Below are 13,784 nucleotides of genomic sequence, written 5' to 3'. Positions count from 1 at the left end.
TCGAAAATACAATTTAATTAAAACTCAGACAAATAATTGTTAATAATTCATCATTTGTATTATTATATTGAGGATATTGTTAAGGAAATTATATACTATTAAATCAATACGATCTTAAGCTAGAGCCATTCACGCGCATTAGATGAATGAGATACGAGCTTAACTTTTAAGTGTGAAAAATACATATGTATTTTAATACCGTGACAGTAACAGAAACGAATTTTCTTCCGTCCACGTGAAATCAGTCGTAAATTTATTGTAATTGTTTCCATTGTCAAAAAGAGTTTTGTTGCGTGCATTATAGTTTGTGCGCGTGGCCGATCGAGGAAGAAGACTTTTATGCCTTCCACGCCGGGCACCGCCACTTTATCATGATCAAATTATTCTCGTTAAAACAAGCGAAAAAGGATGGCGAATCGCCGAAAGCTGGTACTCAAAAGAAGGCATCTGCAGCACAACTAAGAATCACAAAAGGTTTATTGACGGTTACTCATTGTCCTTTTACTAATTTCTTTTTCATTTATTAGTTAGAATCATCCACAATGTACAAAACAATTGTATTTGTCAGTTGGAAGAAATTTAATTAAATGTTTCTTAAGATTTTCATTTAGTATTTAATTTTAAACTGACAATGAGTAATAATTAATGTCCATTTTTATCACAACTATTATATGTATGTATGTGCATATATATTTCATTTTTAATTTCTTTAATATACATGTAACATACCAATAAATTAACTTAATATCACTTGTTTTGTTAAGATGTATTTATTGATACATAAATAGTTGTATAAATCCAATATCAATAATATCCAAAGAATTATTATGATGCGATCTATGTTTAATATTCTTTATAATTACTTTATGAAATTTAAAATGTAATGTAACTTTTGCTTTACCTAGATATAAATGAGCTCAACCTGCCAAAAACATGTGGAACAGAGTTTCCTGATCCAGATGATCTTCTCAGTTTTAAACTAATTATTTGCCCAGACGAGGTAAGGATGTTGTATACAATAATATTTTTTACTGAAATAAAAAGTTGGCTTCTTAACTTTTCAGGGATTTTATAGAGGTGGAAGGTTTGTCTTCAGCTTTAAAGTTGGACCAAATTATCCACATGAACCACCTAAAGTAAAATGTGAAACACAAGTTTATCACCCTAATATTGACTTGGATGGCAATGTGTGTCTGAATATTTTAAGAGAAGATTGGAAACCAGTTCTCACAATTAATTCTATTGTCTATGGACTACAGTATCTGTTTTTGGTATTTAATATTTACAATATCTGTGTATATATATATATATATATATGTATATAAAAATTGGAAGAAAATATTATTATTTTAGGAACCAAACCCAGAAGATCCATTGAATAAAGATGCAGCAGAGGTTTTGCAGAATAACAGGAGAGTATTTGAGCAAAATGTAGCAAAAGCAATGAGAGGTGGCTATGTTGGATCGTCTTATTTTGAACGGTGTCTTAAGTGATAGCGCTCGGTTTCTTTGAGGACACATTGAGGAAAGAGGTTAAGAAAAAAACTGTTTTATGCTTTGAACATGTTCTTCACTTCTACCTCTTTCATTTATTAGCGAGCATCATTGTGTCTCCTCGAGTGCTTTGTACCTTTGATCAATATACACCATCGGTAAAAATGCCATCGATGCGCTGTTATCTTGGAATCGTGGGATACTATTTTCTTTTCCTTGTTTTACTTTTTCTCTGAAATTTAGCCAAGTGTCAATGTTACGTTTACGTTTGCAAGTTTCTTAATCGACAAACCATTGATAAACGTAATTAAAACGAAAAATTTCCCTTAAAAATACATCTGTGATTACAAAGTATTATTACTTTATTAGATATATTTTTTACCATAACCACATACAAAAATGAACTTGCGATTCAATTTGTCATGATTAATAGGAAATTGTTTTTAATTACAATTGTCAAATTTAATTTTAAATTTCAAATACCTATACTTACGATTGTTGCCTATTGTAATAATAAAAAAATATACATATATATACTTGTATGAGATTTGCAAACGTATATGTGATCGTGATTGTCGCAACTTCTTTCATAAATGTATCTCCATACTGAAGGCCGCTCGGCAGGATATAAATTATTTTCTATAAATTGATATGTATCCTGCTGTGCTCTTCATTTGAAACCATATAACTTAATTTATGTATTAATCGAAAGTGGAATATAAGGCTGTTAAAGAAAAAAATTCTATATTTCACTTTTCAGTTATCCTCACCCTGATGATATGACAATTTTTCTTTTTCTCATGAAATTTTACATTTTAACAACCTATCTAATTGAATTAGAAAAAAAAAAAGAAAATGTACTATCTTTATACTGCACCTGTACTTCTATAAAGTTGTAAATTTATAATAAGAAATCTTATTTAATTAAAGTATATACATACAGCAAGATATTCTGTTATTCAATGATCGATCGATTTAGTTAACTGAAAATTTTATTTATTACATTTTAATAAGAAAAACAGTTGAATAAAATCTTAAAGCTGAAAATTTTTGAGTTGTTTTTTTTTTTTTTTAATTAGCATTAATTTATTATACTTTAGTACAGTGTTTACGAAACTTACAAACTAGAGAAGCGTCCTAGCCTCGATCCAATTTTAATGTCTTTAAGTTAGGTCCCATCCGCGTCGAGCATGTTGAAGGCACTTTTTCGAGCGCTTCAAGAGCGATCGAAATATTTTCTCCCTTTCCATCTCTATTTTCCTCTCTCATATAAAAAACATGCATACATACATTCTTTCCTCTTCTTTTATACTTTCATTTCTATTTTCACATGTAATTTTTTTCTCTTTCTCGTACAAAAAAAAAAAAAAAAAAAGGATTCGATCGCGCTGGACAATGGATTGACGTGAGTTCCGCAAAGAAGCACGGAGTGATTTGGAAACAAGATCAGAATTTATTCCCTGGCATCTGGAAATTGAAATATATAATGATCAAGGATATCTTTTATATAAGAAAATGAAATTTATCATTTTTTATTTAATTTAGATATAAAATTTGTTCTATCATTACATTTTACTAGTGTGCTGAGAAAAAAGAAACGTGCTTCTTCGCAGATTCCATCGTGGAATGAATTTCCAAACGCTCGAAAGGATGCTACCATTGTTGTATGTACCGAGCTATAATCATGAAAAGCCAGAAAAAACGTGAAGGAACAAACGAAAAAAAAAAAAAAAGGACGTTCTCGCGTTTATTTTGACTCGCGTGTATAACTCGGTTTTAACGGAGTGGGAACATGTATTGCATTGTTGAGGATACTCGACTCGGATGCTTCGCAATTTATTTACTTACTTAACATAAAAATATAAACGATCAGGAGTCTTTATCGGCTCAGAGGCGTTCCACCAAAGTTAAACGACGTAGGGACAGTTTGCGAATGAAAAGCGTAACCTAAATACAAAAATATTATATAAAAATTATATCAAAATATATTAACATTAATTTGGAGAGATTAAACCAAAAAAAAACTTACCTCCGCTCTGTTCAATTCTTTTACTTTCAAGGGCTGCTTTGCGTTGATCTGCCAATAGAATAACTTCCTGCAATGCTTTTTGCTGTTCTGAAGTTAAATGACCTGTTAATGCCCTGTACCAAACTGTATCTGTTCTTTCAATGGCTGACAAAAATGTACATACATTTTATTAAACACGTAAATCATATAAAATTATTAATTTCAAATTGGCTAAAGTACAAGTATTTCCTTACTTTGCATTACTTCTTTGAAAACAACATATTCATCTTGATTCGTATCTTCCGAATCTAATGGCGTGGCATAGCACTCAAGTGGGGTTTCTTCGTTGGCATCGTATTCTGAATCATCACCGTCAACGTCTGATCTGTGATCACCATCTTGAAGTGTAGCTGATACATTAAAACCATGTTGAGTAGATGACCTTGTCACCTTCTCTTGTAATTTTTCCAAATATTCCTGACTAGCATCGTCGATTTCATCTTCATCCGATGATAACACTTCTATTAAAATATAGTAAAATTACAGTTATTTATTAAATAAAAAAATAAGAGAAAAATAAAGATAGAAATTAATACCTGTGTCAATATCACTATCATCTTCCTCATTCTCTTCGTCATCGGTATCGTTTACCTTTGCTGCATAGGCTCGTTTCAAACCATCAAACAAAAGAATTAAGGATGGTATAATTCGCTGAGCACATTCATTCACTGCTGGCGGTCTTGCTGGACCCATACTAATTAAAGTACACAATCCAAGAACACAGAGCTTCCTGTCGTGTAATCTGGTATAATACGAAAGTTGTTTATTAATTAATTATAGATAAATTTAAACAATAAATAAATTTTAAAATTTACCCTAAGAAACAATCTGTATCGTGTATCCATTGTTTGATAAAATGTGAAGCAATTGGTTCCGTTGACTGTCCAAAATTGCCTTGTAATCTGTCCATTGTTTCAAGACACAATGCTGGATTATAATAAAGAGCTGCAATTACTACTTGTAAGCACATGGTTCTTAGTTCTGATGTTTTAACTTCACGCATCAAACGTTCTAACACAAGTTGTACAAGAGAAGGTATACACTGAAAGAATAAGAAAATAAAGATATATATGTATATTTTAAACAATTTAAAAGAAACTCATACCTGATCAATATGACCTTTACATTGCAAGATTATAACTTCCAACAACTTGGCAGCGTGACATTCTGGATCTTCGCCAGCATCTCCAGTTAGTACCTAATATATAAATATTATAAATTTTATTGGAACATTGATATTATATTTAATAAAAAAAAAAAAAAATGTAACTATAAACGTACAGCTTTGCACATATTAAACATAGCCAGTATATGATTTTCATTAGAAAGAAATGCCGGAGTATCTACGGTAATGTAATTGTGAAGAGCAGGCATCATATCAGTAAAATATTCAAAACCGTCTTTTGTGAATAATTGATACATTAATTCCAAAACTTTCCACATATCTTCTGATATTGAGTTTCTAGTGAGATCATATACTAATGACAGAGCTTCCTCGTAGAATTCTAAAATACAAAACCATATTAATATTTGTACTATCGTTATTCTTTTATCATTTATCGTACCCATAACACTTTCTCCAAAAATGTGGGCAACAACTTGAAGCACTGTCGGCTGTAATTGTGCCATGATCTGTGGCTGCTTTTCCATGACAGATAATAAAGTTTCTATTGTACTTAACAATCCCATAGCAGTTATAGCTTTCTCATCACTGCCTTCGTCTGTTTCGAGTACTTGGCTGAAAGTAGTAGCCTAAAAACAAGTCCTTTAGCTCAACGTTTTTTACTTTACGTTGCAATGAAATGAAAATTGAATACTTACAAGGTGTTGACACATTTCAACTGCAATTGGCATAAGCTGTTCTGAATACGTATGTACAATCTTTTGAATGACAGTCGTCAAATCGTCATTTTCTGTTTCTCGCACGATAGTCAATAATTCAAGCGTTATTGGTTTAATTAAAGGTTCTACATATTTTTGTGCTTTCTCTTGAGCAGAAAGAAGCATTTGCAAAGCGATAGCAGCTTCTACCTTAACCGGTAAATCTTGGTCCGTAAGAAGAGCATTCGTCGCCAATCGAACTGCTTCAACTAATATTTGTTCTTGTTTAAATTTTATTTCAGAAAAATAGTGTAATACCCAACATGCCTGAAATCCAATAGAGAAGAATAAAAAATAAACGTCTGATTAAAGTGAATAAATTTATTAGAATAGTTAATTAGTTCTACTTGTTAATATCTGAAAGTCATTTTACAGCACTTACTCTTGCCCTCATATGTCCATGAGGACTATTGAATTCAGGGAAAACATACTGTAACAACATCTTGTCCATCTGCTCCTTATAAACTTTCTTCTTCAGTAATACATCCGCCAAACTTCCAACCTAAAAAATCTCTTATTTTCAGAAAATGTTGTATTTTTAAATCAAGAAAATAAAATCCCTCTTTATACAAAAATAATTACCATATGTAATGCACCATCCTTTTGCCTGGGGTCTGCATTTGGACTAGTTAATACTTCCACACAGAATTGCATAGTTTCTTGAAGCATATCCTTACGTTTTTTACAAGCAGAGTGTAATAAAGTCTGTGCTGCAGTTACCGGAGATACAAAATCTTCAAATATATCTGAAAAAGAAAGAATTTTAATTTTTTAATGAAAAACTACATAATCTATAGATAATCACTCACCAAATTTTAATCTAATATACTCATATGGATTATTAATCCAAAGTTCTTCATCTGCAGCAGAATATGAAAGTATTGGGAAGAGCACGTCACGAATTATCTCGAACATATGTGGTTTCAAGAACTTCCATGAAAATGCATGGCTCACACTATAAATTGCAATAAAAAATTGTCAACTTAAATAAAGATTTAAAACTGTAATTGTGTAAAACTAGAAGTAAATTAATTTGAAGCTTAAATAATTAAATAGTTTTATTTCATTCCTTACCCTTGATTAATGTAATTAATTGATTGTTGTATCACCCTAGGTGATACGTATATTTTTCTTCGATATTGGTCCAAAATTTTTAAAAGGACTTCAAGTATACCACCACTGAAAGTTCTCAGGTACCATTCAGCAAACTCCTGATATTCTTTGGTTACATTTCCGGGACTGCCATATCTCTCGAACACTCTATGAAGAATATGAAGTGCCCATTTTTTACATTTCCACCATGGCAATTCTGCTCGTTCGTCGTCATCCAAATCTGGATTATTAGTCTCGGGAGGAACAGGTCTATCGGCAACTTGTCGTACCACGTCCATCCATTGCGAGAAAACTTGTTTTGGAATTAAATCTAAAGGAAGTGTGTACTGAAAACAAAACAATGAATCTCGAAGGTAATTAAAATTATAGGTACAACAAAATGACGTCCTGAAAAATTAGCAATTTTCAATCTTTAATTAGTAGAAGTAGAATAAAAAAATAAGATACTACATTTACATACCTGTGTAAGGGCAAAAAATATTTTCAATATCTGTTTTTGAAGCAATACCGATTGTTCTGAAGGGTCTGGTAAAAGTCGCAACATTAATTGATAAATCATAGGAAATAAGAGATTCATTGCTTCATTCAATGGCCCTCTTTCCTCTGCTTTTTTATACCTACAGAAGTACCAAAACTTACTATTATCAGGTCTTGTGTTTAAGCATGGTGTATATTTTGTATGTATCATTTATATCATTAATAATAATCTCAATATAATAATAGAAAGAATTATTTTAATTTAACGTACTCAAAATTTTTAACAAGCTGATAGAGTGCAAGTAAAACACCTGGCCAGCAGGAAGCATCTGAATTCTGTAAATATATTGTAATTTTGTCCACTATTTGTGTCCATCTTCCAGGAAAGTCATGTTTCACAATATTGTTAATACAAACAGCTAATTGTGCTCTAAATTAACAGGAAAAAGAGCTTATTAATAGGTATATCAATAATATATGTAATATTTAAATTAATTATGGAAATATAACACACCTGATAAGTTCTGGTGCATGTACAAGAGCATCAACAATTGCGTCACGTATCATTGCACGATCTTGTTCATGAATACTAAATTCAACAGGACCATTTTCACTTTCTCTATCAGCCCAATTTGTTGTAATTAAATTCTTCAAATATATAACACCTAAATTGATATTGAATGATCATTAATTAATTTCATTTTTGTCCTATAATAATTTTTCCTTGTTAATTACCTGCTTGTCGTACAGGCATTTGCTCTGCAGTCATTACTACTTGGAGTAAGGTTGGTGCAAAACCAATAATTTTATGGATCTGAAAATATTAAATATATTATACATATACCTAACAAATATGATGTATAAATATGTATTTTTGCTCATATTTAGTTTAAACATAATTGGTATTATTAATATTATATGATTAAACAAATTAATATAATTTTGTATTAATACATTAACATACATATATATACATATATATATAGATTATAAATCTATTATTATTCATTATACAATATACTGTTAAAAAAGCATAAAGTACAAGATGATTCAGCAATATTAAATGATGAATATAATGGATGTGAAATATTAAATAATTAAAAACAGGTGAAACTGTAATTTGATAAACCATAATAACTTACCAAGTTGAAAAAATGGTCATGTAATTAGGGATTAAGTTCTTTGATTCCAAAATACATATAACTACAGAACAATAGAAACACTTATAAGTGTTGAAAAATTCATCTATCGGGTCTGATGTAAAACAAAGTGCTTATATATAAAAGAACTTGTAAATAAAAAATACATTAAAGGAACATGATGAATGAATTTGGTTAAAGGTCGTTTAAGGGAAATGGAGTTAATAAAGAAATTATTAATGTTATTTCTAACAAACATAGAAACAAATCTATCTTCTTTAATCATTAGTGAACAATCAATTATATATTATGAATACATAAATAATAACGAAGAAAAATTCTAGTAAAAAGACACATGTTTCTATCCAAGTGTCGATCATTCGAGCACGTTTTTGATCAGTTGACCGACCTGATTTAATTGTTCTTCAGCTTGTTTCTGTTGCGCTGGGTCGATCGTGGCACGCAACAATTCTGTCACTTTTCGTACATCCATCTTGTAATTGGTTTGCTTAAAGTCGATAGTGTAAAAATTTTTAGACTCTTCCTCACGAATTCGACCCGGCGCATTCACCTCGTTACTCCCCCGTCACGTGACACAACAATATGGCAGCTAAGCTGATGTGCGTTATATCCGGCCATTAAGCATAGAACAAATAAGAGAGGAAACTATCGATATTCACTAGGTTACAAAAATCTAGATAGCAAACTGTGTTGCAAATAGATGCACATGCAACAACTATATTTGTTTATAGGTCATCGGTCGGTCAAAACATTGTAATGGTAATTGTATGCACCATACTTAAAAGTGCACTGTACTTGCAATATTGCATTATTTAAAAAAGAAACATAAATTAACATTAGTTAGAAAATTTGTATCGAGTGGAAGTATTATAAATTTAATAAGAACACAACTTAATAGTGATATGTTGCAATTAATAAACCTTCCTGACGTTGTTCTGGAAACAATTTTATCTAACCTTACATACGATGAAATTTCTCGATACAGAATTGTAAGATTAATTTTCTACTTTTTTAATTATTTGTTCACAATTACATACATAATAATTTTAAATATTTGTTTGATAGGTTTGTAAACAGTTTGACAGAATATGCAAAAAATTATTAAATCGAGGTTTTAACTTGATGGAGAAATACCATGCACAATGTTTGCGTGCAGTAAAAAGTCAATTACCACGAAGAGAATCAGAACGAAGAAGTCATCCCTTGGCACGTCATTGTGATATACTAACAGCAATTGAAACTAGAATATCTATGTTATCAATGACTTTTATAAAATATGTGGACCTTAATTTATGTTGTTTCATTCCTGGGAAGGTAAGGTATTGATTACATTATCAATGTTATGATTTATTTTAATTTTATTTAATGTGTTATTAGGTAATTGATGAAATCTTTCGAGTTCTTCGCTTGATTCGTGATTCTAAAACCCCACCCAGAGCTCATGAAATACTTCAAGAGCTAAGAGATATTAGTAGTATGGCTATGGAACATTTTGATGAGAAAATTTTACCAGACTTAAAGCACAGTATTTGTACAACTGTTGTTAGTAATGTAGGGTATGAAATACCTGGTACAAATTTAATGATTTCTCATCATACCACGAACCCAAATAATGCATCACTGCCACACAACTTTAATTCAGAAAAATTAAATCAGACATTCAAAAAAATTTATAGCCGTACTAAGAAAAATAAATTGTCTGTTCTATCTATGAAAGGTCAAATAAGTAAAATGAAACTTCGAATGAAACGGCAAGGGTTTCAAATGCGATTACAAAGTTTAAAGTTACAGGAACAGGCAAAAAAGATACACGATCAAGATATACAATTGGCCGAAATGAGAAAGCATCTCGAAGAATGGGAACAAAAAATGGTTGATTTAACGGCTGAATTGAGTCGTGCGAGAGAAGAAACACAGAAACCTGATTCTATAGAAAGTTGTAAACGAAAACATATAGATATTATTAATCAGAGAGAATCTGATTCGTTGCAAACAAAAGAATTACAAACGAAAAAGCGTAAATTAATAGTAGAAAGAATATCATCTACTGATGCAAAAGATGTCAAATTTAAAAAATTTATGACTGATCTTCTTGCAGGTAATGCTATAGAAGGATATCCTTCAACTTCACATTAACTTGTTTGTACATAATGTGGTTGTATATGAAAACGAAATTAACAAAATTTTGCATTTTTTATGTTAACTAAATAAATTTAAACTTCCTTGTTTTCATAATATAAAGTTAAACCTATTTTAAAATTTAATAGGAAAGTGTTTATTTTTATTTATTGTATAAATCTGTAATGCAGTTAATGAATGTATTAAAAAGTATAACTATACAATAATGTAACTTATATGTATTATTTTAAGTACTGAAATATAGAAATTAACTGAAACTTGATAAGATCTCACAGAAAAATTTATACATATTGCTTTACAGAACAAATTTCATTTGGTATTAGTTTAAATATCATGTAAAATTGCTTGTAAAATTAGTGACAATAAATTTAGTAAAAGATATACCAGGCGCATACATTTACATATATTTGAATATGCAATATATGTTTCAGTTTGTAATACTCAAAGCTTTTAAAAATTATGTACGAAATAAAATGTTTTACATATAAATTATTTGTTCAATTGATTTGACACGAATAGTACATTTCATTACTTGCAAAATTTAACTTAATATACGCAAAACAGACTGATAAAAGAAATTTATCAATACTTAACAATCTTACAAGATGGATCCGAAAATCAGCGATTGGTGACCCTGTAAGGATGACCCTAAAATTCTTATTTTATTTCTGTGATGTACACGGTGTAAGAAGATTTTGACTACAACAATTAAAACAATTATAAAAATATGAATCATAACCGAAGTACATATTTCTATTGTTATATTTTATCATACCTTTTAGTCGACGAACTTGTATTTTCAACAGGTGATAAATTTAATATTTCATTATAAATCGTTGCGTGTGCATTTTGCAAATAAGCTTGTTGTTTTTCTCTTATATTTTTTCGTATAGTATCCTTTTCTACTTCAGGTAATAGAAAGTTATAGATCATATTAGCTACCATTTCTTCTTCTGCTAATTGTGTTGCGCTAAACAAAAACAAAAAAAGATTAGAAAATATATTAATTACAAATAACCGTTCAAATGTAATTTAACTAATTATACTTGTCTTGTGCATATTTTGATACACTCTCCACTTTATCACATAATTCTAAAATATATTCTTTGGCCGCTTCATCGGATGTCCATTCAATGCCTTCTTTGATGATGCCTTCTAGATAGGTTTCTACAGACTCTTGATTAACTTTTATAGTTTGCCTGAACATTTCATCAAACTCTCTACGACGATTATATTCTAACTGACGCCTTCCAGCTTCTGCTGCTTCTCTCATAGCTCTTTCTCTTTCAGCTAATAATGCGAAAGCATGTATTCGACGTTCATCTTCTAATCTTACAAGTTCCTTAGAAAAGATAAATATTAAAAGAAAATATACATATATATTAAATTGTTTTTAATAAGAATGTTACAGAATAAAACTTACTTTACTAAGAAAATCTAACATTGCTGAGATGGTCATTCCTTCTAAACAATTAAGAACTTCGCTTAAACGATCTTCTTGCATGGATTTTTCATTTTGTAAATGTTGCAGATTTAACATTCGTTCTTTTTCTTCTTGATGCTGCTTTTTAGTGTTTTGTTCTAGTCCATGAGATGATTGCAATTCTTGAATTAATTCTCTGCATCTATTGCGACCTTCAAACATCTATTAAAAGAATTTTTTAAATAAGGAAACTGAATAAAGAGAATATTTTTTATTTAATGATTACCATGCACTGAACAGCTCTCCCTCTAACTATTTTCTGTATAAGAGTAGATAATTGATCTATATGTATATTCTTCACATTTTCTGTACTTGTTCTATATGGAGTAGGAGGAAGAGATGGTTGTCTATATTTGCGTTTCAATAACGTTGAAGTCTGTATTTGTTCTTCCTGTAGTCTGGCTGTTTTCAAATCAGAATGCAATTGTTGCAGCTTCTTCTCGGTCCATCTTGTTTCTCTGATACAAAGATCAGCTGGCTTAAGTTTGGGTTTTATCATTTTCAATTCTTTATGTATTGTTGGAAATCGTGCTGACAATCTACATATATTATCTATATCTAAAACAGCATAAAATATTATTGAGCAAAATTATTATTTATGTATCCACTGTTAATTATTATTCATATATCATATTTACTTTCAATATAATTTTCTCCCAATAAATCTTTTTGTAATATTTCGTGCCATCTTTGTGGATGTTCTCCATGGCGCATTTGTGGTGCATATAATTCAGATGATAGTTGAGAATGTTCCTTGATAATATCACGTTTACGGGGCTGTTGACTTTGCTGGTGTTTTTTATATAATTTTCTCAGATCTCGTTTAAGATTATATTTAATAACATTTATTTCTTTATCCCTACGTGTAGATAAATATTTGTCCAATCTATCAAAACGATCTTGCAATTTTTGTTGTTTTTCATACTCGCGTTGTTTAGATATCTCATTTAATAATTCAAGTCTGTAATCCATTATTGCTTGAATCTCCTAAAGTTACAATAATTTACATTTTTTAAACGAACATATAAAAAACTTATCATTCATATTTTTAATAAGAAAATACTTATTGATTCTCTAAATGCCCACTCTTCTATTTCCAATGTGGTTAATATAGCTTCTCGCTTTTTTATGTTAAGTGCAGTATCCATAGGAGGAAGAACTGCCTCCCATGACTTTCTGATTCTCATTCTATTAATAATTTCTACCTCAGAGGTTCCAGCTGGTAATCCATGATTCCAAGTTAAATGAGCTATTGATAATAACTCAGGATTATGTCCTAAAATGTTAATAAATACATTAATTGATATTAAACAATACATTATATCTATTACTTCTTACCTGATTTAATTTTAAACGGTGGTTCCCAAGGAACAGTTTGGGATTCACTATCCCTATAATCTGTTTGGGTTCCCACATTTCTGTGTGTCTCTGATTTAATTGTATTTAGTACTAGGTGTATGTCATTTACATCATGATGAAAACGCACAGGAGAAGTTATATCCTGTGTTTTGTGCATTAAAAATGGTACAATTGGTTGACGAAAGTATTTGTAACTATTGAAGCATATTATTTTATTTGATTCATATTTTCCAGCCATTATCTTATGTAACAAATATAGGATACATTATAAACATGAAGACAAAAGGTATTATAATTACAGCATAGTGCACAAAGATAGTGGCATTTATACAAACACTGTGCTCATACAAAAATGAGTTTATTATTCTTGGAGTATATTTGCAGATATAAATTTACCTGATAATCCAATGTTATTTTTCAGTTTTATATTGTTTTCTTGTATTATGTTTGCAATCTTATGTTTGATTTTTCGACATCTTTTTATATGTAGACATAACATTCCTGCACATATTCTGTAAAAATACAAATTTTATTTTTGTAATTATAAAATTAAATGAAAATCACTTAAAATATAAAATGTAACTTACGATTTATTATTTGTCTTCTAGGC

The 13,784-nt window shown here is 29.9% G+C and overlaps 4 protein-coding genes across 7 annotated transcripts; 2 read left to right on the top strand and 2 right to left on the bottom strand.

Annotated features, from left to right (window-relative positions):
- The first annotated feature begins 175 nt into the window (after positions 1-175).
- On the top strand, positions 176-3,342 carry UbcE2M (NEDD8-conjugating enzyme UbcE2M). The gene is made up of 4 exons (XM_034317433.2): positions 176-474; positions 906-1,000; positions 1,065-1,271; positions 1,354-3,342. The coding sequence occupies exons 1-4, from the start codon at positions 372-374 to the stop codon at positions 1,492-1,494; spliced, it is 546 nt and encodes a 181-aa protein (XP_034173324.1). The 5' UTR covers positions 176-371; the 3' UTR covers positions 1,495-3,342.
- On the bottom strand, positions 2,538-8,787 carry msk (importin-7 msk). Of its 4 annotated transcripts, XR_013063573.1 has the most exons (20): positions 8,582-8,787; positions 7,769-7,847; positions 7,548-7,698; positions 7,305-7,463; positions 7,017-7,173; positions 6,518-6,882; positions 6,253-6,398; positions 6,026-6,189; positions 5,826-5,945; positions 5,384-5,710; positions 5,128-5,314; positions 4,844-5,067; positions 4,668-4,760; positions 4,378-4,604; positions 4,099-4,304; positions 3,757-4,023; positions 3,524-3,667; positions 3,343-3,441; positions 3,064-3,170; positions 2,538-2,961 (listed from the first exon to the last, which is right to left on the bottom strand). XR_013063573.1 is itself a non-coding variant. In XM_034317415.2 (19 exons), the coding sequence occupies exons 1-18, from the start codon at positions 8,663-8,665 to the stop codon at positions 3,374-3,376; spliced, it is 3,168 nt and encodes a 1,055-aa protein (XP_034173306.1). In that variant the 5' UTR covers positions 8,666-8,787; the 3' UTR covers positions 2,538-3,170; positions 3,343-3,373. The 4 variants fall into 4 exon arrangements, 3 of the variants coding, with proteins under 3 accessions (XP_034173306.1, XP_076548981.1, XP_034173307.1); XM_034317415.2 differs by having other exon boundaries at positions 2,538-3,170; XM_076692866.1 differs by lacking the exon at positions 3,064-3,170.
- A 131-nt stretch (positions 8,788-8,918) lies between these two features.
- Positions 8,919-10,703, top strand: pall (F-box protein pallbearer). The gene is made up of 3 exons (XM_034317431.2): positions 8,919-9,182; positions 9,259-9,507; positions 9,571-10,703. Exons 1-3 carry the CDS (start codon positions 9,096-9,098, stop codon positions 10,327-10,329), a joined length of 1,095 nt encoding a protein of 364 aa, XP_034173322.1. The 5' UTR covers positions 8,919-9,095; the 3' UTR covers positions 10,330-10,703.
- A 104-nt stretch (positions 10,704-10,807) lies between these two features.
- On the bottom strand, positions 10,808-13,415 carry LOC117601089 (cilia- and flagella-associated protein 91). The gene is made up of 8 exons (XM_076692870.1): positions 13,154-13,415; positions 12,884-13,091; positions 12,454-12,803; positions 12,042-12,373; positions 11,756-11,977; positions 11,379-11,674; positions 11,108-11,302; positions 10,808-11,031 (listed from the first exon to the last, which is right to left on the bottom strand). The coding sequence occupies exons 1-8, from the start codon at positions 13,410-13,412 to the stop codon at positions 10,995-10,997; spliced, it is 1,899 nt and encodes a 632-aa protein (XP_076548985.1). The 5' UTR covers positions 13,413-13,415; the 3' UTR covers positions 10,808-10,994.
- Positions 13,416-13,784: the final 369 nt, after the last annotated feature.

The sequence above is a fragment of the Osmia lignaria genome, chromosome 16 (assembly GCF_051020975.1).
Source record: "Osmia lignaria lignaria isolate PbOS001 chromosome 16, iyOsmLign1, whole genome shotgun sequence".
Taxonomy (NCBI): Eukaryota; Metazoa; Arthropoda; class Insecta; order Hymenoptera; family Megachilidae; genus Osmia; species Osmia lignaria.
This window is presented reverse-complemented; position numbering and strand designations above follow the sequence as displayed.